The 26,484-nt window shown below is 41.4% G+C and overlaps 1 protein-coding gene across 2 annotated transcripts; it reads left to right on the top strand.

Moving 5' to 3' along the window:
• The first annotated feature begins 109 nt into the window (after positions 1–109).
• On the top strand, positions 110–24,067 carry LOC106871601 (ER membrane protein complex subunit 6). Of its 2 annotated transcripts, XM_089346408.1 has the most exons (6): positions 152–269; positions 5,606–5,686; positions 8,587–8,747; positions 10,457–10,549; positions 13,199–13,218; positions 23,787–24,067. In XM_089346408.1, exons 1-6 carry the CDS (start codon positions 224–226, stop codon positions 23,815–23,817), a joined length of 432 nt encoding a protein of 143 aa, XP_089202534.1. In that variant the 5' UTR covers positions 152–223; the 3' UTR covers positions 23,818–24,067. The 2 variants fall into 2 exon arrangements, with proteins under 2 accessions (XP_014773616.1, XP_089202534.1); XM_014918130.3 differs by lacking the exon at positions 5,606–5,686 and having other exon boundaries at positions 110–269.
• Positions 24,068–26,484: the final 2,417 nt, after the last annotated feature.

Here is a 26,484-nt window from a genome sequence, read left to right on the forward strand (position 1 = left end):
CGGAGCCTCGTGGAGCTTTAGGTATTTCCGCTCAATAAACACTCACAACGCCCGGTCTGGGAATCGAAACCGCGAGTCTACTGCCCTAATCACTGGGCCATTGTGCCTCCAGGGGCTGAATAACGAGAGACAATGAGTAAAGATACAATTTTCTCTGACGTCACTACTTACTGTACACCCACTTTCATGACGTTTGCTACACATAGTCACACAGCGACACAACATGGCTACTACTACAATTGCTTTGAAGACCAGAAAATCGCGACCAGGTATGTTCGTTTCAGGGCTTTTTTCTTTTCATAAATAAATACGCGATCGACCACATCGTACCCATCGCAATGTGGTATATTAAAAAGTCCGTATTTAACGCCAGTATTGTCTTTAATGAAGCTACATTACGTACATTACCCGTATATTGTCTCTCCGATGTTGGTGTCATGCCGTTTATCTTGATGTAGTTACGGTTGTCTAGAACGAGATCAATGGTTATTTAGCTGATCTATGATCAAATATATCCCGACCGTGACCATCTCATTTGTTTCAATTATATTTTTACCTAAGCCTGGGACTGTAATATATAATGCTGTTCTTTTTAACTCCTCTTAGTAAAACGATAGACTGGGATCTTGGGAAAGATTTAGCTGTTATTTCTAGCTGCTCGTGTGACCATATAGATCAGTGGTTCTCAACCGGGCTCCATATAAGATTTTGGAGAGTCCACGCTACAAAATAGTAAATTGAGTATCCACAATAGTATTTTAAGGGCCCTTGAAAAAAATTAGGTTTATTTGTAAGGAGTGTCTGTGTGGTAAGTAGCTTGCTTACCAGCCGCATGGTTCCGGGTTCAGTCCCACTGCGTGGCACCTTGGGCAAGTGTCTTCTACTATAGCCTCGGGCCAACCAAAGCCTTGTGAGTGGATTTGGTAGACGGAAACTGAAAGAAGCCCGTCGTATATATATATATATATATATATATATGTGTTTCTGTCTGAGTTTTCCCCCCCAACATCGCTTCACAACCGATGGTGGTGTGTATACGTCCCCGTAACTTAGCGGTTCGGCAAAAGAGACTGATAGAATAAGTACTAGGCATCCCAAAAATTAAGTCCTGGGGTCGATTTTCTCGACTAAAGCGGTGCTCCAGCATGGCCGCAGTCAAATGACTGAAACAAGTAAAAGAGTATGTAATGCAAGAAACAGCCAGGTTTCTTTGTTTTACGTAGTTCAACCTACAATGTATGTAAAACAAAAAAAATATGAATTTTGAAAGAAGTTTCTATATAACAAGTTTATAACCATCGAATGGCTCTGGGGGTCCACCAGAATAAAATAGTAATCAGAGGGGTCCATAAAAATTTATTGAGAAACCCTGATATAGATAGATCCTCGAGGTTGGTGAAACGGCACTACTTAAATACAGATGCATCTATGTAATGATGTTTTTACACTGCCCACTCGTTAGGGTTAGGATTAGTTTTAACTTTAGTTTTTAGGGTTAGGGTTACGTAGATGCGTCGGGACCTCTGTATTTAAGTAGTACCGATAAGTACCAGCTGAATACTGAGGCTGCTGCAATCAACTAGCCCACCCCCACTTCAAAATTTCAGGCGTTGTGCCTCTAGTAGAAAGGATTATTAGCCCTTTTGCATTCAGATTACTCTATTAAATGTAATGCTTATTTATTCACATTGTTTTGAATTAATATCTCTTAGGGCAATGGGTAAGGACCTCCTTCGGTCGTGAATTACCATGAGATTGCATCTAGAAAGTTCCCCTCCGAGGCACAAGTCTGGGTAAGGCTATTTATGGAAGACCAACAGTTGCCAATGCATACCAGCCTCCCCTCTTCGTGCTACTGATGTTATCCAAGGGAAAGGCAAAGGGGCCAATACAGTTTGGCACCAGTGACGTCACAACTCATTTCTACAACGGAGCAACGTGAAATAAAATGCCTTGCTCAAGAACACAGCACACACCCCTTTGGTTACAAATGATCTTGGGATTGCACCTAGAAAGTTCCCTTCCAAGGCACAAGTCCAGGCAAGGTTGTTTATGGAAGACCAGCAGTCACCCATGCATACCAGCCTCTCCACGCCACCAATGCTACCCAAAGGAAAGGCAAAGGGGCCGATACAGCTTGGCACCAGTGACGTCACAACTCATTTCTACAATGTGGAATGAAGTGTCTTGCTCAAGAGAACGCAATGCAGCCCGGTCTGGGGGATCAAACTCAGAACCCGACGACTGTAAGCCTGAGACTCTAACCGTAGCTACAAGATTTCGATGTTATGGTTGTTTATTTTTAGTATGAGGTTGTAGGGTAGGTGTGAGAGGCTGGATCCAGACAGTTTGAACATAAAACAGAATATTTTGAGTGGATATGGCCAGTTTAAATGCTAAAGGGTTAAAGGAAGCGAGCTGGCAGAATTGTTAGCACACCAGACACAATGCTTAGTGGCGTTTCACTCGTGTTTACACTGAGTTCAAATTCCACTGAGGTCAACTTTGCCATTCAGGTTTTGGAGTCAGTGAAATAAGTACCACTTGAGCACTGGGGCTAATCCAGTTGATTTATCCAACTCCCTCAAAATTTCAGGCCTTGTTAGAGAGGATTATTATTATTATTATTATTAAGGTAGCAAGTTGGCAGAATTGTTAGCACTCTGGAAGAGATGTTTCGTGCTATTTCGCCCATCACTCTGTTCCGAGTTCAAAATCTGGCAAAGTCGACTTTGCCTTTCATCCTTTCGGGGTCGATAAATTAAGTACCAGTTGCATACTGAAGTCAATCTAATTGACTGGCCCCCTCCCCCCAAATTTCAGGCCTTGTGCCTATTGTAGAAATGAAGACAGCAAGCTGGCAGAATTGTTAGCATGCTGGGCAAAATGCTTAGCAGTATTTCATCTGCTGCTACGTTCTGAGTTCAAATTCTACCAAGGCTGACTTTGCCTTTAATCCTTTTGGGGTTGATGAAATAAGTACCAGTTACACACTGGGGTCGAGGTAATTAACTAGCCCCTTTTCCCCAAAAATTTTCAAGGCCTTGTACCTGGAGTAGAAATAATAATAATAATTATTATTATTATTATTATTATTGAGTGAGAGAGCATGCCATCAAAGTGACACTGGGGTACAAATATACGAAGCCCAGTATACCCATCATGACTACCCGTCTGATAAGGGTACACCAGGCACATGCTTCACAACCATTTGTGCATGACACGGTGATTTCATATCAAGATAATCAGCGCATGACCTTGCAGGTGGAGCCCTGTTAGAATTTTCTTCAGGTCGAGTAGCCCATCCCACTCAAAAGGTCCTTGAATAAGGGTTGTTTAAGGATGTTGAACAAAATACTCATGTTTCGAGAGATGAATTATTCAAACCCCAAAGAATTCCTCTCAACACATGGCTATGATGCTCCCCCACTACTTCTGCTCATGATCAGAGATGCACATATCATCAGCCACCAAGGGACATGCTCAACTGGTTACGGTCAAACAACTGACAAGCAAATCTGTGGTATTAAGCAGAATATTTACTGTAACCCATCTTTTATACCCAGACAAAACAATGTACATGACAACACTTCCAATCAATTAAGATCAGAAGCAATGAGAGCCACTGCCTGGTACTGCATCAGGGCATTATTATTATTGTTATGGCTATGGCAGTGGTGAGTTGGCAGAATTGTTAGTATGCTGGATGAAATGCTTAGTGACATTTCTTATGTCTTTACAATCTAAGTTCAAATTCTACCAGGGTCGGCTTTGCCATTCATCCTTTCGGGGTTGATGAAATTGATGTAAACCTCATCCATCTAAAATTGCTGGCCTTGTAGCAAAATTTGTAACCATAATCATTATCAGTATTATTATTATTATTAAGAAGGCAGCAAGCTGGCAGAATCATCAGCACGCTGGACAAAATGTTTAGCGGTATTTCGCACAGCTCTACGTTCTGAGTTCAAATTCCACTGAGGTCGACTTTGCCTCTCATCCTTTCGGGGTCGATAAAATAAGTACCAGATGGACTGGCTTGTGCGGGTGGCACATAAAAGACACCATTTCGAGCGGGTGACACGTAAAAGCACCCACTACACTCTCTGAGTGGTTGGCGTTAGGAAGGGCATCCAGCTGTAGAAACTCTGCCAAATCAGACTGGAGCCTGGTGTTGCCATCCGGTTTCACCAGTCCTCAGTCAAATCGTCCAACCCATGCTAGCATGGAAAGCGGACGTTAAACGATGATGATGATGATGATGATGAACACTGGGGTCAGTGTAATTGACTCATTCCCTCCCCCAAAATGACTGCCCTTGTGGCAGAATTTGAAACCATTATTATTATTATTATTATTAGTCAAGACGAAGAGTGCGATTCGATTGTATAGATGTTTTATTCTTTGAACAATATTTCGACAGGACGTCTGTCTTTGTCAAGTTCAAAACAAAAGGTGATTGAAAATTCAAAATTTCAGAAACCAAACGTAAACTATGAACGAGAGTAACCAGCGTCCATACGTTGATGGAATGACCTCATCAGTTTTTGTCAGGTTTTTAACAAGCAGAAAGAAAGAAAAAGGAAGACAACAGAAAAAGAAAAGAAAAAGAAAGAAGAATATTCAATCAAATAGCTTTGTATAAATCTGATGATATTCTCCTGTCATCTTATTCATTCCTCTAGGGCGTGATGTCAATAACCCACAAACATATCTCGTTCATAGTTTACGTTTGGTCTCTGAAATTTTGAATTTTAATCACCTTTTGTTTTGAACTTGAGAAAGACAGACGTTCTGTCGAAATATTGTTCAAAGAATAAAACATCTAAAATCGCACTCTTCATCTTGACTATTTACCTTCGTGAAGAGTTACGTCAATCCTTTTTTAAAATATTATTATTATTATTATTATTATTATTAAGAAGGCGATGAGCTGGCAGAATCCGGCAAAATGCTTAGCTGTATTTCGTCTTGTTTTCACGTCCTAAGTTCAAATGCTGCCAGGATTGATGTTGCCTTCCATCCTTTCGGAGTCGATGAATTAAGTACCAGTGAAACACTGGGGGTCAATGCAATCAACTTGTCTTCTCCCCCAAAATTTCAGGCTTTGTGTCTTTAGTGGAAAGGATTATTATTATTGAAGGTGGTAAGCTGGCAGAATCATTAGCACGCTGTACAAAACGCTTAGCTGTATTTCACCCATCGCTATGTTCTGAGTTCAAATTCTGCCAAGGTCAACTTTTTCAGGATTGATAAATTAAGTACCAGTGACATACTGAGGGTCGATGTAACCATCTAGGTCCTTCCCTCCAAATTTCAGGCCTTGTGCCTTTAGTAGAAAAGGGTTATTATTATTATTATTTGCAGTGTTTCTTCTGACTTTGTTCTTAGTTCAAATGCTGCCAAGGTTGTCTTTGCCCTTCATCCTTTCAGGGTCAATAAAGTAGGTACCAGTTAAGTACTGGGGCTGATGTAATCGACTTCCCCCCCCCCCCTCTACCGAACTTGCTGGCCTTGTGCCAAAATTTGAAACCATTATTATCATTATGTTTGTCATCACCATCATCATCATTATTATTATTATTATTATTATTTTGTTTTTTAGCTCCTTCAGGCCATTCTGAGGCTGATAAACCCAAACCTCAACCTCAACCGGTGCCAAAAGACATAAATGTTGACAAACAGGGTATGGACGGTTGTGTTCCATGTGACCACCCCTACCTCATCCCCCACTATCACCTTTTCTTTGTGTGACAATCCACTTCTGACTCTCACTTTTTGACCCACTACCAAAATTAATGCGTGTTATTAATGTTTTTATAATTTTATTCTTTTTGAACGGTTTTTTTTTTTGTGTGTGTATTTTATTTAATTTGAAAGAAAAAAGTTTTATTTCTTTTTAAATCTAACCTTCTTTTAATGCTGTATGCACTATGGTTTTACAATATGTACAAATAATAATACTAACACCTTCATTTCAGTTAATTTTGAAAATAATGTTGTTGTTGGCACTCTGTCGCTTACGACGTCGAGGATTCCAGTTGATCCGATCAACGGAACAGCCTTCTCGTGAAATTAACATGCAAGTGGCTGAGCACTCCACAGACACGTGTACCCTTAATGTAGTTCTTGGGGATATTCAGTGTGACACAGTGTGACCCTTTGAATTACAGGCACAACAGAAACAGGAAGAAAGAGTGAGAGAAAGTTGTGGTGGAAGAGTACAGCAGGGTTCGCCACCATCCCCTGCCGGAGCCTCGTGGAGCTTTTAGGTGTTTTCGCTCAATAAACACTCACAACGCCCGGTCTGGGAATCGAAACCACAATCCTATGACCGCGAGTCCGCTGCCCTAACCACAGGACCATTGCGCCTCCACTTTGAAAATAATGAAGAGTTTATTAAAATGATTATATAATTTAGATTGTGTTTGGAACATAAATTAACACAAAAATTTGATGGGAGTTTCCAATTTAGATCATTCTAAAACCGAAAGTTTATACCATAGAACCAGAGATGTCTCAAGTGATTTGATATCAAAAAGGTTAATGAAGACATGATGGAATGTTCTGGAAACTAATCATATGACTAGGGTATTTCTGTTGAAATACATTGGGGTTGATGTAATCAAGCTAGCCCCTTCCCCACCAAAAGTTTCAAGGCCTTGTGCCTAGAGTAGAAATAGTTATTAATTAAGCTGGTGTTTCGAACATTAGTTAAAACTGGAACGTTGTATTATGTAAATAGGGGTGGTTTCAGATGAGTTGGTATCAAAGGAGTTAATCAAGCTTTGTAGGATTCTTGTGATATACGTTTCAGGATTAGTTGAACAGTGGGGTAGCATGTGGTACAGGGAGTTTAAAGTTAATCCCTCATCCAGCATAACATCACCACCAGGCACTTCCTTGAGTGCTTGTAACAGAGTCTGCCCTTTTGTAAGCATTCAGTTTAGGGCTTTGGTTTGAATATAACTTCTCCCTTCTGGCTACCACTCTCAGAACCCCTATAGACATTGATCAGCAGTGCCCTTCTCATTTGACTAAGCGATACCTCACCACCAAATAGAACTTTAAAAAAAATTTTTAACACCCTTATTCCATTACAAACCAGGGCTGTGGAGTCGGAGCCGGAAACAAGGGTTAGCTGGAATCGGAGTAGGAGTCGGTAAAACTATCGACTGCGACTCACAATGTCTTTATTCTTTAATATAAACCAGTTATAACATGTAGGCCTACTCAAAGTACAAGCGTATGCATATGCTTTATGAGATATATGTAGACTACAATCACTTAATTGCATAAAGAGGAGTCAAGAGTCGGAGGTGCCAATAGTAGAGGAGTCGGAGTTAAAGTTTTTGTTTCAACTCTACAGCCCTTTTACTAACACATGCCTGTGTTCATTTTGTGTTTGAAGTGGGGAAATGTTTGCTGGGTTGAAGGGGTTTGTTGAGTTGAGGTTGCCTTGAGTGTAGACGGTTGCATTGGGTTCTGTGTTGAGGGTTTTGTGTGGTGTACTGAGGGAAAGGTTGGTTGTATTAGGGGTGGTGTGTCAAAGGGAAGCGCTTTGTTAGGAATAACGTGTAAGGCCGATTGTGCTGGGTATTGGAGGGGGTGTAGAGAGGAAGCGTTGCATTGGGTACTTTATTGAGGGTTTTGGGTGGTGTACTGAGGGGAAGGGCTTTGTTAGGGACAGTGTGTCAGGGCGATTGTGTTGGGTAATTGAGAGTGGCTGTGTTGGAGGTGTCGAGAGGGCAGGATGTGTCAGGTACAGTATTGAGGGTGGTTGGTGTTTTGAAGGAGCAGATTGTATTGGGTGGTGTATTGAGGGGAAGATTGTATTAGGGGGTGGTATATTGAGGGGAAGGATTTTGTTAGGGATAGTGTGTAAGGGTGATTGTATTGGGTATTTGAGGGTGGCTGTGTTGGAGGGGATATCAAGAGGGCAGGATGTGTCAGGTACAGTATTGGGGGTGGTGTTTTGAAGGAGCAGGTTATGTTGGGTGCTATATTGAGGGTCAGTGCTGGGTGGTTTGTTGAGAGGGAGGGCAGTTGTGTTGAGTACTGTACTGAGGGTGTGGTATGTGGGGGTGGGTTGTGGTTCAAGATGATGTGTTGGGCAATGTGTAAGGGCCGTTATTTTGGGTACTGCATTGAGGGGTTAGGGTTGTGTGTTGAAGGGAGTGATGTTGGTAATGGCATGTTAGGTAGAGTTGTGTTAGCCAATGTCTAAGGAACAATATTGTGGGTGGCTGTGTTGGGTACTAGGGTAGTCTTCGTCGCCCTTTCAAAGCCTAGCCAGGCTCATGGGTCTGATTTCCTGGTTTCTATGGCGTATGTGATGCCCAGCTGGACGGGACGCCAGTCCATCGCAGCTAGGGTAGTTTTAGTCAGGGTATATTGGTGGAGGGGGGAGTTGTGTAGGGGTGGCATATATTAAAGAGGAGAGGATCAGTGTGTCGAGTAAGGAGTGGTTGTTGTTGGTGTGTCTTCTACCCCAGCATGGCCACAGGGTCCAATTATTTCAAAACCCAGTAAAATTAATTAACTTTAATTGATAAATTTCGTCTGACTATGTTCTTCCCCTGACAGATGCGGTGGCGTACAGTGAAATTGCCGTGAGAAACAATGCTGCCATCATGGACTACTGTCGTACCTCAATGTCGGCCCTAGGGGGAGCCACTGCCGGCATCATGGGCCTGACCAGTCTACACGGCTTCATTTTCTATTTCATTAGTGCCATACTACTTTCGGTAAGTACCAATATGCAGGCTCTGCATGTGTTTGTGTGCGTACATGCATGTGTACTTGTGTGTGTGTTCTCAACCTGGATCCTTGACGATGGTTGCAGGGAATCTGTCACCCAGTTTTTATACCACCATTTCAGGTACCTTCAGTAACTTGGGTATCTCACGTGCCTTGACTAGTTTATATTCCTTGAGTACCTCGCATAAATTGGGTCCCTTTCATGCCCTGCGTACCTTGGGCAACGTGTGTACTTTGGGTATCTTGGGTACATTGAGTATTTTGTGTAACTTCGGTACCTTGCCTGCCTTGTTTACTTTAGGCTTCTTGGATACCTTGTGTATTTTGGTTATCTTGTGTACCTTTGGTACCTTGCATGCTTTGAGTACTTTGTGTACCTTTGGTTTCTTGGGTACCTTGGGTATGTTATGTACCCTGGGTTTCTTGAATACTTCGAGTATCTTCAGTACCTTATGTGCTTTGGGTACCTTGAGTGTATTAGGTGCCTTATGTACCCTGTGTATATTGGGTACCTCTGGTAGAATCTGCTCTGTTGTAAGCATACAGACCAGGTCTGAGGAGGGTTTAGAATACCCCCTCTTCACTCCCATCCCATTTCAACACACTCCACCTCTGGCCTCAGTGGCCCTGGAAAGGGTCACGGCCACAACCCTTAACCTCCCTACTAAAAGATTAAAACAAGGAAGATGATGATGATAATAATTATATTGTTGGCACTCCGTTGCTTACGATGTCGAGGGTTCCAGTTGATCCGATCAACAGAACAGCCTGCTCGTGAAATTAACGAGCAAGTGGCTGAGCACTCCACAGACACGTGTACCCTTAACGTAGTTCTCGGAGATATTCAGCGTGACACAGTGTGTGACAAGGCTGACCCTTTGAATTACAGGCACAACAGAAACAGGAAGTAAGGGTGAGAGAAAGTTGTGGTGGAAGAGTACAGCAGGATTCGCCACCATCCCCTGCCGGAGCCTCGTGGAGCTTTTAGGTGTTTTCGCTCAATAAACACTCACAACGCCTGATCTGGGAATCGAAACCGCGATCCTATGACCGCGAATCCGCTGCCCTAACCACTGGGCCATTGCGCCTCCACGATAATAATTATAATGAAAAAACAACAGTCTCATAATGACTTGCAATTAGTCACTTCATATTCTCTTCTCCCACCCCCACCTCTCTTTCTTTCACTCTACCACCACCCCTCACTTTCTACTTCTTTCTCTCCCTCTCTCTGTGCCCATTTCCCTCCTTCCTCTTCATATCTCTTTGTAACTCTAATCCTCCTTCAACTCTTTCTTTCTATCTCTCTATCTTTCACCCTTTCCCAGTATCTCTCTCATCTTCAGATTTACTCTCTCACCACTCACTCTACTTTCTTACTATCGCTCCCTCTCTCCCACTACAACTCTTTGCTCTCTTACATTCTCTCCCTCTCTTATTACCACCCCCTTACTATCACTCACTCACTCACTCTTTCTATCTCTCTATTCTATCTTCCCTAACTTTCACTCTGTCTCTTGCTCACTTACCCTCTCTCTCTCTCTCTCCCTCCCAACTTTTACTCTATCTCTCTCATTTGCTTTCTCCCACTCTCACTTTATCACTTAATCTCTCTCTCTCTCACTCACTCTCTGTTACCTACTCTCACTCCACCCTTCCCTCACTCATACTTACACTCTCAATTTCTCCATTTCAGGTAATGTTAATGGTAAAAGCTGGTTCCAGATGGAATAAATATTTTGTCAGTCGGAGAGTTCTGTTCTTCAGTGGCCTCTTTGGTGGTTTATTTGTATCCTTCAGAATACACTGTATTTTCATTTCTTTATTGCCCACCGGGGGCTAAACATAGCGGGGACAAACAAGGACAGACAAAGATATTAAGTCGATTACATCGATCCCAATGTGTAACTGGTACTTATTTAATCAACCCCGAAAGGATAAAGGGCATAGGTGACCTTGGTGGATTTTGAACTCAGGACATAACGGCAGACAACATACTGCTAAGAATTTCGCCTGGCGTGCTAACGATTCTGCCAGCTCACCACCCTTTTTCTGTAATACGCTGTATATTATTATTATTATTATTACTACTAACTGACCATGTGCCATCAATAATGATGGTTAATTGTAGTATTTTATATATAAATAAGGTACGTAATTACCACACATACAAACATTCACATACTTCCCTTGTACACATACACACATATACTCACACAGAGTTGAAACGCTGATTTCTTTTTCACCTCTTCCTTCCTTATTCATCTCTCACCCCTTCCTTTCTTTCATTGCTATTGCTTTCTCTCACTCCCTCTCAGTCAGGGCAATTACTCTCACTACTTCTCCTTCACTGAATTACTATTTTCTCTCCTCCCCCGCATCCAGCATGGTTCTGGACAAATATATAAAAACACTATGCACATTATTATATTAGGAGATAATTATTGTCCATAGGGCGGCGAGCTGGCAGAAACGTTAGCATGCCGGGCGAAATACTTACGGCTTAGCGGTATTTCATCTGTCTTTGCGTTCTGAGTTCAAATTTCGCCGAAGTCGACTTTGCCTTTCATCCTTTCGGGGGGGGGGGGGTCGATAAATTAAGTACCAGTTGTGTGCTGGGGTCGATCTAATCAACTGGCCCCCTCCCCCAAAATTTCGGGCCTTGTGCCTAGATTAGAAACGATTATGTTCTGAGTTTAAATTCCACCAAAATCGACTTTGCCTTTCATCCTTTCGGGGTCGATTAAACAAGTACCAGTCATGCACTGGGGTCAAGATAATCAACTTAATCCCTTCCCCCAAATTTGAGGCCTTGAGCTTCCTGTAGAAAGGATTATTATTATAATGATTATTATTATTATTATTGTCCAGCTTTACGTTCTGAGATCAAATTCCGCCGAGGTCAACTCTGCCTTTCATCCCTTTTGGGGGTCAATAAAATAAGCCCCAGTTGAGCAATGGGTTCAATGTAATCGACTCATCCCTCCTCCCAAAATTGCTGCCCTTGTCGCAAATACACGAGAAAAGGTGATGAGCTGGCAGAATCGTTAGCACACTGTTGCTACGTTCTGAGTTCAAACTCTACCAAGGTCGACTTTGCTCTTCATCCGTTTCGGGTTGATAAACTAAGTACCAGTGAAACACTGGGGTCAATGCAATCGTCTAGTCTCCTCCCCAGCAATTTCAGACCTTGTGCCTTTAGTAGAAAAAAATTATTATTATTATGAAGGCAAAGGGAGCAAGCTTGCAGAATCGTTAGCACGCCAGGCGAAATGCTTAGCAGTATTTCATTTGTCTTTATGTTCTGAGTTCAAATTCTGCCGAGGTCAGCTTTACCTTTCGTCTTTTCAGGCTTGATGAAATAAGTACCAGTTGAGTAATGGGGTTGATGTAATCAACTTACTCCTTCCCTGGATTGGTGTCAAAATTTGAAACTAAGACAGAGTTGTTAGCACACTGAATGAAATGCTTAGCGGCATTTTGCCTGTCACTCTGTTCCGAGTTCAAATTCCGCCAAGGTCGACTTTGCCTTTCATCCTTTCAGGGTCGATAAAAACAAGTACCAGTTGAACATTGGGTTCAATGTAATCGACTCATCCCCTTCCCCAAAACAACTGCCCTTGTGGCAAAATTCGAAACCATTATTATTATTTAAGGCGCAGGAGTGGCTGTGTGGTAAGTAGCTTGCTTACCAACCACATGGTTCCGGGTTCAGTCCCACTGCGTGGCATCTTGGGCAAGTGTCTTCTACTATAGCCTCAGGCCAACCAAAGCCTTTCGAGTGGATTTGGTAGACGGAAACTGAAAGAAGCCCGTCATGTATATTTTACCTTTTATAGTTCCAGTTTAGAGCTGCAGCCATGCTGATGCACCGCCGTATATGTGTATGTATGTATATATATATATATATATATATATATATATATATGTATGTGTGTCTGTGTTTGTCCCCCCCCCCCCCAAATCGCTTGACTACCAATGCTGGTGTGTTTACGTCCCCGTGACTTAGTGGTTCGGCAAAAGAGATCGATAGAATAAGTGCTAGGCTTCCAAAGAATAAGTCCTGGGGTCGATTTGCTCGACTAAAGGCGGTGCTCCAGCATGGCCGCAGTCAAATGACTGAAACCAGTAAAAGAGTAAAAGTGGCAAACTGGCAGCATCGTTAGCACACCTCGATGTTCTGAGTTCAAATTCCACCAGGGTCAACTTTGGCTTTCATTCTTTCAGGGTCAATAAATTAACTAGCAGTTAGAGACTGGGGTCGATGTAATCAACTAGTCCCCTCCTCACAAATTTCAGGCCTTGTACCTTTAGTAGAAAGGATTATTTTTATTGATAAAGCAGTGAGTATTCATATTTATTCTTATATATATATTCATGTATACCCTTATATATTCATGTATATCCTTATATATATTCCTTAACGATTATTTTACAGACATACATTTTATTCTGGACGTATCCTTTTCAGAAAGTAACATGTACTTTCATGGTTTCAAAAGCTGAAGAGCTTTTAGTTGCTGCTGTTGTTGTTGTTGTTGTTTTGCCTTGGGTCATCCCTCACTTAACAGGTCCCTTGACCAGAGACTTTCCAAACATGACCATTCCATCATTTTGTCAGGAGCCACCTTGTCCATTCTATTTAACACAGGAGGGTGTGATTTGAGGGAGATTTGGTTGTTATTTCTATCAGAGTTATCTATAATATTAAGGTCGCCTTCATTGGTTCATACATACATATATACATAAGGCAGTAGAGTGTGATTTGAGGGAGATTTGGCTGATATTTCTACCAGTTCTAGCTACAACACAAAGATCTCCCTCATACATACATAAAACAGTTAGGTGTAATTTGAGAGAGATTTGGCTGCTATTTCTACCAGTTCTATCTACCACACAGAGATCTCCTTCATTGGTTCATACATACATAAGACAGTTAGGTGTGATTTGAGAGAGATTTGGCTGCTATTTCTAACAGTTCTACCGTTTAGAGGTCTTCCTCATAGGCTCATACATACATTCGACAGTAAGGTGTGATTTGAGAGAGATTTGGCTGCTATTTCTACCAGTTCTAGCTACCGTTTAGGTCTCCCTCATTGGTTCATACATACATAAGACAGTAAGGTGTGATTTGAGAGAGATTTGGCTGCTATTTCTAACAGTTCTAGCTACCATGGTCTCCCTCATTGGCTCATACGGACATAAGACTATAAATCTATTAGTAGCCCTTCTTTCATTTCAATATATTACGTTTGCAAGGCAGAGAGTTGGCAGAAACGTTAGCACGCCGAACGAAATGCTTAGCGGTATTTCGTTTGTCTTTACGTTCTGAGTTCAAACTCCGCCAAGGTCGACTTTGCCTTTCATCCTTTCGGGGTCGATAAATTAAGTACCAGTTGCGTACTGAGGCCGATCTAATCGACTGGCCCCCCTCCGCCAAAATTTCGGACCTTGTGCCTAGAGTAGAAAAGAATATATTACATTTGCATGAGTAGTCTCCCTTCCTTCATTCAACATTGGACGGCGGAATTCTACTTTTTAGTACCCCATGTAACTATTTTTGGTATTTTCAGAAAACTTTTGCGTATTTGTTTTCTACACACGAGAATTCATACGACTATGACAAAAAAAAAAAAAAAAAAAATCTAATTTTTCGAATTAAAAAAATAATTTTTTTTTTAATTTTTGCATTTCAAAAAAAAATTTGTTTCTTTTTAAATCAGAGTTGAAAATACGGACAGTCCGAAATTTTTGCTTGAATCCTAGCCCATTAAATTGGTTTATGGGGAGAAAGATATTGAAAAACATCATAGCGTTGCATCTTGGGCAAGTGTCTTCTACTATAGCCTCGGGCCGACCAAAGCCTTGTAGGTGGATTTGGTAGACGGAAACTGAAAGAAGCCTGTCGTATATATGTATATATATATATATATATGTGTGTGTGTGTGTTTTTCCCCCCTAGCATTGCTTGACAACCGATGGTGGTGTGTTTACGTCCCCGTAACTTAGCGGTTCGGCAAAAGAGACTGATAGAATAAGTACTAGGCTTCCAAAGAATAAGTCCTGGGTTCGATTTGCTCAACTAAAGGCGGTGCCCCAGCAAGGCCGCAGTCAAATGACTGAAACTAGTAAAAGAGTAAGAGTATAGTGACAAAGAAACTAGGAGGGTAACAGGTGGTCTTGAGATGTGCTAAAAATAAGTTACATAGCCTTTAAATCACACACACGCAAAAATCTCTTTTTTGCTTTTGTTTTGGATTTGCATAAGCATATGAATTCCTGAGTGTAGAACACATTCACAAAATTTTTCTGAAAATTCCAGATAATGAAGAAGTTACGAGGGGTTATATGAGGTGCTTAAAGCAGAATTACACCTCTGACTGATTAGTTAGTTGGTCCCCGCCCCCTACTATATACGCACATACACTTGTGTATGATCCCTTCAGTCATGAATGACCATGAGGTTGGACCTAGAAAGCTCCTTCTGAGGCACAAGTCCAGGCAACATTGATTCATAGAAGACCAGCAGTCGCCCATGCATACCAGCCTCCTCTCTCCATACCACTGATGTTATCCATAGAAAAGGCAAAGGGGCCGATACAGCTTGGCACCAGTGATGTGGGCAATGTGAAATAAAGTGTCTTGCTCAAGAACACAACACACAGCCTGGTCTGAAAATCGAACTCAGTATCTCATGATTGTGAGCCCAATACTCTAACCTCTGAGCCATGCACCTTCACACGCATATATATGTGTGTGTGTGTGTGTGTGTGTATATAATATTCTCTGCAAAAGATCCATTTTCGCAATTTGTTTTTGCCATTATGCTGAGAAGGGTAAAGACCCCCTTCGGTCACTGCCCTCCGAGGCACAAGTCTGGGCAGGATTGTTTATGGAAGACTAGCAGTTGCCCGTGCATAGCAGGGGATATCGTTTGGAGAGCAATTTGGCTGTTATGTCTAGCCATGTTGAACAACTGTGTACAGAGTGGACATGGGTAACCATTTTTGAGAAGTGGGCCACATGAGATATGGTTCATTAAGCAGGCCACAGAACTGAAAAAATTAAATCTGAAGTAATTTTGCGTTGGCTGAGTCAAACAGGAAGTCCCACGGGCCACCTGCCGTTTGGCCATGGCTGATTATACCCCCCCCCCCTGCTGTCAGTTTTGTGTGGGTTCTTGTGTGGAGATGTACTGTAGCTGGCATTCTGCCCCCTCTTCCACCCCATCACACTCTCCTGCTTTGCCCCCCACCACTGCCCACCCCACCCACCCCAAATCTGCCAGCTGTTACTAGCCTTCATCTTCACGTCCCTGCAACCGCTGCCATCATCAGCCACTGTGACCTCTCCTTACATCCTCTCCTCCAAGTAAGCCCAATTAAGTCAGTCAGCTGGGGTGGGGTGGGGTGGGGGGTCTTTCCAACATCATCATCACCACCACCGCCACCATAATCCCTCCCTCTTGCCTGTCAGACTCTCCGCCACCACCAGGCACTCTCGCTCCCCCACCCTTCCCCACACTTATAACTTTGGACTATGTTGGCATTTGAATGTACTGTGAGAAATGGTAAAGTGTACAGGAACTGAAGGATGGGGCAGAGGGAAGTAGTGGAAAGTGTTGTTGTTGTTTAACCCCAGGTCAGTCCTGATCCACTAAACCTGTGATCAAAGACGTTCCTGCCGTGACCATCACATCTTTCGGTTGTCTTAATTTTTCTCCTCCCAGACATAGTATACTACCTAGAACTACATTATTGAACTTTTCCCTGTTATTGTTTAGCCCCAGGTCGTCCCCAATCCAGCACACCTGTTATGGAAGATTCTCAATCTTTAACCATCCAGGATCAGTCTCTGGTTGTTGTCAAAAAGGTTAGGACAGACGTGATGAAAAGATCTGGAAGCTAAATTATAGGAGGAGGATATTTCTGTTAAAATACAATGCCCTTGTTTCAATTAATTTTTCAAATAATGAAGAATTTAGTAAAACAACTTTGTTGTTAGAAAACTGGTGTTTGGGACATAACATGAAATTTTGATGAAAGATGTTGATTTAGATCACTTTAAAACAGGTAGTTTGTGTCACAGACATTCTGAGGTGGGTTGATATCAAAAAACAATAAGGTGTTGTTTGAGGGAGATTTGGCTGCTATTTCTACTAGTTCTAGCTATCACATAGAGGTTTCCTTTATTTGTTCATACATATATACATACGGCGTTAGGAAGGGCATCCAGCTGTAGAAACTCTGCCAAATCAGATTGGAGCCTGGTGTAGCCATCTGGTCTCACCAGTCCTCAGTCAAATCGTCCAACCCATGCTAGCATGGAAAGCGGACGTTAAACGATGATGATGGTGATGATCATGATGATAAGACAATAGGGTGTGATTTGGCTGCTATTTCTACATCTCCCTCATTGGCTCATACAAACATAAGACAGTAAGGTGGGATTTGAGAGAGATTTGGCTGCTATTTCTACCAGTTCTAGCTACTGTGTAGAGGTCTCCCTCATTGGCTCTTACATACATTTGACAGTAACGTGAGATTTGAGAAAAATTTGGCTTCTGTTTCTAACAGTTCTAGCTACTGTCTAGAGGTATTCATCATTGGCTCATACAAACATAAGACAGTAAATTGATTTGAGAGAGATTTGGCTGATATTTCTACCAGTTCTAGCTACCATGTAGAGGTCTCCCTCATTGGCTCATACAAACATAAGACAGTAAGGTGTGATTTGAGAGAGATTTGGCTGCTATTTCTACCAGGTCTAGCTACCACGTAGAGGTTTCCCTCATTGGCTCATACATACATTTGACAGTAAGGTGTGATTTGAGAGAGATTTGGCTGCTATTTCTAACAGTTCTAGCTACCATGTAGAGGTCTCCCTCATTGGCTCATATAGACATATGACTATAAGTCTATTTCTAACCCTTCTTTCATTTCAATATCTTATGTTAGAAAGATCTGGAAGCCAAATCATATGATGAGGATATTTCTGTTGGAATACCCTGCCTTTGTTTCAATTAATTTTGAAATTAATTTAGAAATTATTAAAATACAAAGTGCATTCCAGAAGTTTTGAGACTTTTTCAGGAGAGACATCCATTTCAAAGAGGTACAGAACTCTTATCTCCTTCAAAGCTCTTGTTGTAGTGTTCCAGTCATGCCATGAAGGCCCCATGGAAGTTTTCCAAAGTGAAGGTGTCCAGGACCCCATTTCACTTTCTTAATGTCATCAAAACAACAGCCCCTAAGGTTCTCTCCTTCAGGCTGGGGAACAAAGAAAAGTCTCGGGAGGGCAAGGTCTGGACTGAGCGACAATTTTGATGCCCAACTCTGTCAATTTGCTGGTTACCAGGATGGAATTGTGGAGTCTTGCATTGTCCTGGTGCAGGTACCACTGACCCGAGAGGAAGAGCTTTGGCCCTTTACAGTGAAATCTCTCTCTGAACCCTCTCGAAACTTCTACAAAGTATTCTTTGTTTTCCGTCTGGCCAGAAAGGACCCAGTGGATATAGATGGTGCCCTTACTACCAAAAAAGGGGTCATCATGAGCTTCCCAGTGGACTTGCTTTGCCTGGACTTTTGTGTCCGTGAAATCCAAATGCTCAGCTGATCTAAGTTAATCCATGACCAGTCTGGAGTATTTAATAAGTTTCTATAATATTTTTACCCAGTTTAACACAAACCTTCATTGCACAGCAAGCTAAGTCAGTAAAATTTAGTAGGGTGTGTTCAAAATTCTGTTACAGCCATCTCCTTTTATCTGGAATAACAAAAGTTGGCAGGTCAGCTTATTAGATGTATAGTAATGATAGACTAAACTGCTTTTCCTGAAACAGTCTCAAAACCTCTGGAATGCTTCTCCTAACTTTGTCAGAATCATTAGCCTGCTTAGTGGCATTTCATCCATCTTTTTACATTCCGAGTTCAAATTCCACCGAGGTCACCTTTTACCTTGCATCCTTTCAGGGTCGTAAAATTTCAGGCCTTCTGTCATCATCATCATCATTATCATCGTTTAACGTCCGCTTTCCATGCTAGTATGGGTTAGACATAATGTCTATAATGGAAAGGATTCTTAATTAAACTGGTGTTTTAGAACGTAAGTTAAAACAAAATGAGCACTCGGAGAGCGCAAACCTCCACTAAGGCAATACCAACGTCCTCTCAATGATTAGCCGGAGATGATTTTTAAAACGAGAATATCTGAAATAAACTTGACTGCTCTCACAAATGAGAATACTAAAAATAAACCCGACCACTCTCAAAAATTAAGTAAAAAAACGGGAAAAATAACCCAGAATCTTATCAGTTTGTGCCAGTCATTAGGCCAAACATCCCTGAAAATTTCATCCGAATCCAACCAACGGTTCTTGAGATATCTTGTCCACAGACAAACAAACAAACATGATTGCAAACAATACCTCTGCCTTCGCTAAGGCGGAGGTAATGACGAAATTTTGATGGAAGATTTCTATTCAGACCAGGAAGTTTATATCATAGAACCAAGGTTGGAGTGTTCAGTGAGTTTAATACCAAAAGGGTTTTAAGATCATTAGATGTAAGCCAGTCTTTTATGCATTTTGCAGAATGTCAGTATGCACCACCCTGCTGCAACATAATGCAGTTATGTACGACTATATGAGTAAGTGATTAAGTTTTGGTATTTGTGGTTGTACCCTGGGGTACTATTCAAATACCAGCATCTCTCTTTGGTGACATGGTAAAATATTCCATGCTTGGTGCTCCAATATCGTGGTGGATGGGCATGGCTTGACTCTTTGCAAGTGTCTAACCTGGAACGGAACCTTGAGTTTGATGGGTCATAAACGAAAGGAACTTCAATGTACATTGGGTTTCCCCCCACCACCACCATCATTCCAAGCCAACGAGACCTCCATTGTGCTGTCAGTCAGTCTGTCTAGAAATAGCGTCCAAAATCACCCTCAAATCATTGTGTGATGTGTTCTGGATGAGGAGGGGGGGTCCTATGTGTAGGAAAAAGGTGGGGGTGGTCAGAACTGGAATGTCTTCGGTCATAGGTCTGCTGCATGATAAAGGTTGACCTGGAGCTAAAAATAACTGCTACTACTACTACTACCATCACTAGTACGACTACTATTGTTACCACTACTGCTGCTGCTACTACAACGACCACTAATATCAGTGGTACTGTTACTACAAACCTATCACCACCACTACAACTACTACTACCACCACTTCTACTCCCACCACCACTATTACCACTGACACCACACTACTACTACCACTACCACCTCCACCACTACAACTACACCCACCACCACTATTACCACTGACACCACACTACTACTACCACTACTACTACAGACTACTTTGCTGAGTGTTTCTAATTCTTTTGTGAGCTGCTTGTGCATGGAAGTAGGGGTGGGAGTGTAATATGTGTATGAAGTGAGTACCCAGGGTGGACAGAGGGGTGGGTGGGTGGATGGATGGGTGTGACAGTTAATGAAAAGGTTAGATGAGGAAGATAAGTGAAGGGAGGGAGGGGGGAGGCACAAGTGGGAGGAGACTTTTCTTTTTCTCTTATTATTCTTACTGTTACACAATGTTCAGTGGTGGTGGTCATGATAATGACAACTGCTAATGGCAGAGGCGATGGTGGTGGGGAAGGTGAGTCAATGGGAGGTGTTTGCCTTGTTTTTAAAACTATTGCATAATATCGGTGATGGTGGTGGTGGTGGTGGCAGTGATGGTGATGGTGATGGTAGTGGTGGTGGTAGCAGTGTCGGTGATGATGATGTTTATGATGACAATGATGATGGTGGTGGTGGTGGTGGTGGCAGTGTCGGTGATGATGATGTTTATGATGACAATGATGGTGGTGGTGGTGATGATGACAATGATGGTGGTGGTGGTGGTGATGATGATACTGATAATGGTGGTGGAAGTGTCGGTGATGGTAATGATGATGTTTATGATGACAATGGTGGTGGTGGTGGTGACGATGATACAGATAATGATAATGATGTTTATGATGACAATGATGGTGATGCAGATAATTGTGGTGGGGGGTGGTAAGGCTAATGATGTCAGCAGTATTGATGGTGGTGGTTGTGTCAGTGGTTATAGATGTTGTGATACTTATGGTGATGGTGATGAAGTTGATACCATGTGATGAAATGTCATGTTATTTTCTCTCCATTTGGACAACTTTCAAGTTGATTTCCTGCATTTTCATATTCCACCCTATGCTCTTTCATCTCTTTCTCTCTCTCTCTCTCATACATACACACACATACATACATACATACATATATATATATATATATATATATGTGCACATGCACACACACGCACACATATATATATATATACATACACACATTTATACATGTGCACACATACATATATATATATATACACACACATATATACATATGCATATACATACGTATATGTATATATATATATATATATATATATATATATATATATATATATATATATATATACACATGCATACATGTACACACATATACATACATACACACATATATATATATATATATATACACACACACACATGCATACATGTGCACACACATACATATATATATGCACACACACACACACACACACATATATATACACACACACACTTATATACATATACATACATACGTGTGTATATATATATATATATATATGTCTATGTACAAACACATGCATACATATCATATATATATATCTGTGTATGTGTGTGTGTGTGACAATTCTCTCTCTCTCTACCACCATCTTGTTTTTCCCTTTATATTAGTTTGTTTATGTGTGTGTGTCTGCGTGTGCGCATGTAAACTCACAGGCATATAGACACAGAGAGACAGATAGCTAGACAGACAAACAGACTGACACGTAGGCAGTTGAATGGACTGACTCCACAACCATGAACATGCGTGTGTGTATGTGTGCCCTGTCTCTCACACTCTCTTTCTCTCCTCTTATTGTATTGTTGTGTTCATTCATATATATATATATGTGCCTGTATGTATTATGTGTAGAGAAATTTAGATATGTGGGTGGGTGGGTGTATGTATATATATATACACACACACACGCATACATACATATATGTATGTATATGTGTATATATATATGTGTGTGTATGTATATATATATATGTATATGAGTGTGTGTATATATATGGATGTATATATTTGTGTGTGTGTATATATATGCATGTATATAAGTGTATACATATGAATATGTCATTTGACTGTGGCCTTGCTGGAGCACCACCTTTAATCAAGTGAATTGGCCCTGGGACTTCTTCTTTGAAAGCCTAGTACTTATTCTATCGGTCCCTTTTGCCGAACCGCTAAGTTATGAGGATGTAAACACACCAGCATCGGTTGTCAAGTGATGTTGGGAGGACAAACAGACACACAAACTTATACACACACACACACACATACATATATATATCATCATCATCATCATCATTGTTTCACGTCCACTTTTCATGGGTTGGACAATTTGACTGAGGACTGGCAAGCCAGAAGGCTGCACCAGGCTCCAATCTGATCTGGCTGAGTTTCTACAGCTGGATGCCCTTCCTAACGCCAACCACTCCAAGAGTGTAGTGGGTGCTTTTACATGCCACCGGCACGAGGGCCAGTCACACGGTACTGGCAATGGTCATGCTCAAAAAGGTGTTTTTTATGTGCCACCCACACGGGAGTCAGTCCAGCAGCACTATATATATATGTATATACTTGTGTGTGTGTGTGTGTGACAGGCTTCTGATTTTCGTCTGCCAAATCCACCTGCAAGGCTTTGGTCAGCCCAGGGTTATAGCAGGAGTCACTTACCCAAGGTACCATGCAGTGGAACTGAACCCAAAACAACATGGTTTTCCTGTCTTGCAAGTTACTTGGTAGCCTCACTTGTGCTGGTGCCACTTAGAAAGCACCCAGTGCACTCTGTAAAGTGGTTGACATCAGGAAGGGCATCGAGCCATAGAAACCATGTCAAAGAAGACACTAGAATTTGGCACAGTCCTATCATTTGCTGGATCCTGTCAAACCATCCAACCCATGCCAGCATGGAAGACACACACACAAACACACACATATATATGTTGTTGTTGGCACTCTGTCGCTTACGACGTCGAGGGTTCCAGTCGATCCGATCAACGGAACAGCCTGCTCGTGAAATTAACGTGCAAGTGGCTGAGCACTCCACAGACACGTGTACCCTTAACCTAGTTCTCAGGGATATTCAGCGTGACACAGAGTATGACAAGGCTGACCCTTTGAATTACAGGCACAACAGAAACAGGAAGTAAGAGTGAGAGAAAGTTGTGGTGAAAGAGTACAGCAGGGTTCGCTACCATCCCCTGCCAGAGCCTCGTGGAGCTTTAGGTGTTTTCGCTCAATAAACACTCACAACGCCCGGTCTGGGAATTGAAACCGCAATCCTATGACCGCGAGTCCGCTGCCCTAACCACTGGTCCATTGCGCCTCCACAATATATAATATTATTAGGAATTGTTAAAGAAAAATTGTTTAAATATTTTGTGTATCATAAAAGGTTAACCAATTTTACTGCATATAAATTTTAGCAACAAAATTTTACATAGACCCTGGTTGAGAATTAGTGAGATAGATGGATGGATGGACGGATGGATAGATAGATATGTTGATTGATAGATAAATAGCTAGATTGATGGATGGATAGATACGTTGATTGATATGTAGATTGAAAGATTTCATAGATGGATAACTAGTTAGGGAGACAGTCAGACAAACAGACTGATAACTAGATAGGTGGGTAGATAGATAGATAGATATGTAGATTGCTAGATAGCTATATTTGATAGATGGATACATAGATATGTAGATTGATAGCTAGCTAGCTAAATAGATGGATGGATAGATATATAGACTGCGAGATAGCGAGATTTGAAATATGGATAAATGGACACACTCACACATACAGAAATGTAATATATTATTTATTTTCCTTAATTATTTTCCTATGCAGATTTCTCTATGGTATGGTTCATGTTTATTGATGTTCATTAACCAGGAAGTTTGGACCAACTTGCACCCATCTGACCCCAAGCCCTACTCCTCTGTACATAATTCCCCACACCCACATAAACACAAACACACTCACATATAAAATACAGACCACATACTGGCAGAGCAGAGGGTCCAGTTTCAGCGGCTCCCTATTGCTGCTGTCTACTGGGGTCTCCTATATATGTATCTACACATATGTTATGTGTTAATATATTTGAATTAAACCTCTTTCACCTGTAATGATCTTATGTTTCTTAATGATTCACTTGTTTATTATTGTTGCTGTTGTGTATGTTTTTTTTTTTAGCACTTGGTCAGCTCTGATCCAGATGTATCATGAAAGACATCCCAGCTGTGACCATCCTGTATTTTATTTACTCAAACACTTTATTTATGAATGCAGAATCTAATGTGTTCCACGTTTTTTGCTGTTTAGTGCAAACTACAAAATTGATCTGGTTAAGTTGCAGACAACAGTCCACCTAAAATGGTGCATTGAACATAATATCGGTATATTAAGATGGTGTTTGGAGCATAACAAAAGACAAATATTTATTGGTGTATTAACATGGTGTTTCAAACATAACAAAAGAAATATATATTGGTATATTAACATAGTGTTTCAAACATAACAAATGACAAATATTGGAATATTAAGATGGTGTTTGGGACATAACAAAGGGCAAATATATATTGGGATATTAAGATGGTGTTTGGGACATCACAAAAGACAAATATATATTGGGATATTAAGATGGTGTTTGAGACATAACAAAGGGCAAATATATATATTGATATATTAAGGTGGTATTTGGAACATAAGAAATGACAAATATACCATAAAAACCCATGTAATTTACGCATTTTTTTTTTGCAACAATAAAATGAACTTTAGGGGTGTGTAAATTACATGAGTAGATCGTTTCCAGAATTTTTGTTGATAAAAGATGTACAAACGTATGCATGGGTGACTGCTGATCTTCCATAAACAACCATGCCTGGACTTATGCCTCGGAGAGGAACTTTCTAGGTGCATTCCCATGGTCATTTATGACCAAAGGGGGGTCTTTTCTCTTACCCTGTGTTAAAGAAGAACTATATTCATTGAGGCCAGTGTTACTGTTACTGGGTTTAATGGATATATTGTGAGGGAATGCACCCAGATCTGACCTGTGATTAACAAGGGTAGCTGGAAGCTGTTCTGCAGTGCTTGTATCAAACTGGCTGGTTATATTTTTAATGATTATTAACATTATTATTAAGGCAGCGAGCTGGCAGAATCGTTAGCACACTGGATGAAATGCCCATCACTATGTTCTGAGTTCAAATTCTGCCACGGTCAACTTTGCTTTTCATCCTTTCGGAGTTGATGAAATAAGTACCAGTGAAACACTGGGGTCAATGTAATCGATTAGTTTCCTCCCCGCAAAATTTCAGGCCTTTGTGCCTACAGTAGAAAGGATTGTTATTATTACAGTGGCAAACTGGCAGAATCATTAGCATGCTGGATGAAATGCTTAATGGTATTTTACCTATCACTATGTTCTGAGTTCAAATTCTGCCGAGGTCAACTTTACGTTTTCATCCTTTCAGGGTTGATGAAATAAGTACCAGTTGAGTAATGGGGTTGATGTAATAGACAGTTTCCCTTCCCCAAATTTCAGGCCTTGTGCCTCTAGTAGAAAGGATTATGAATGAATGGCAGTTGTCTAAAGGGAATTTGTCTCTAGGCTACTATGAGTCACAAATCAAATTTGTGGCTGGTGCAAAGTTCCAGCCAGACCCAGGGTGATGTAGTGGTGGAACAGTGAAGCAGACAGAGTTATAAAAGCAAAGGAAGAGAACCGGAAGAGTGGAACAGCAGAGATCTATACCAGGTAGCAAGAAAGAAGCCAGGTAACAGGTATATTTAGCTGGAGGGGAAGCAGGAAGGAAGGGAATTGCTGATGTTTAGTAGCATAAGGAGTTCTGGATTGTAAGACAGTGTGTCAAAGAAAATTGGGATGTTGGATAGAAGTGTGTTGAAATTAGGCGCAGGAGTGGCTGTGTGGTAAGTAGCTTGCTTACCAACCACATGGTTCTGGGTTCAGTCCCACTGCGTGGCACCTTGGGCAAATGTCTTCTACTATAGCCTCGGGCCGACCAAAGCCTTGTGAGTGGATTTGGTAGACGGAAACTGAAAGAAGCCCGTCGTATATATATATATGTATGTGTGTTTGCGTGTCTGTGTTTGTCCCCCCACCATTGCTTGACAACCAATGCTGGTGTGTTTACGTCCCCGTAACTTAGCGGTTCGGCAAAAGACACCGATAGAATAAGTACTAGGCTTACATAGAATAAGTCCTGGGGTCGATTTGCTCGACTAAGGGCGGTGCTCCAGCATGGCCGCAGTCAAATGACTGAAAAGAGTAAAAGAGAGTATACACTTGTACTTACAGATTCTGCTAAGAAAAAGGCATGGCAGCGCCCCTATGAGAGGCTGCTAAACATTAAGATTGTATGGAAAGAAAGTTCCTAATGTGAACCCATGAGAGGGACCACCTATCCTTATGATAGATAAAGCAAATAAAGGGTATGAAGATAGAAAGCCCCTGGTCCTGCAGGAATTATCAATCATCATCATCATCGTTTAACGTCCGCTTTCCATGCTAGCATGG

This window comes from Octopus bimaculoides, chromosome 30 (genome assembly GCF_046866305.1).
Source record: "Octopus bimaculoides isolate indiv1 chromosome 30, ASM4686630v1, whole genome shotgun sequence".
Classification (NCBI taxonomy): domain Eukaryota; kingdom Metazoa; phylum Mollusca; class Cephalopoda; order Octopoda; family Octopodidae; genus Octopus; species Octopus bimaculoides.

Bases quoted from the DNA above. Each gene is read 5' to 3' on its own strand.
- LOC106871601 (XM_089346408.1), top strand. From the start codon at position 224: ATGGCTACTACTACAATTGCTTTGAAGACCAGAAAATCGCGACCAG. The intron at 10,550-13,198 runs GTATCCTTCAGA...ATTATTTTACAG, and splicing joins GCCTCTTTGGTGGTTTATTT to ACATACATTTTATTCTGGAC. The intron at 13,219-23,786 runs GTATCCTTTTCA...TTTCCTATGCAG, and splicing joins ACATACATTTTATTCTGGAC to ATTTCTCTATGGTATGGTTC.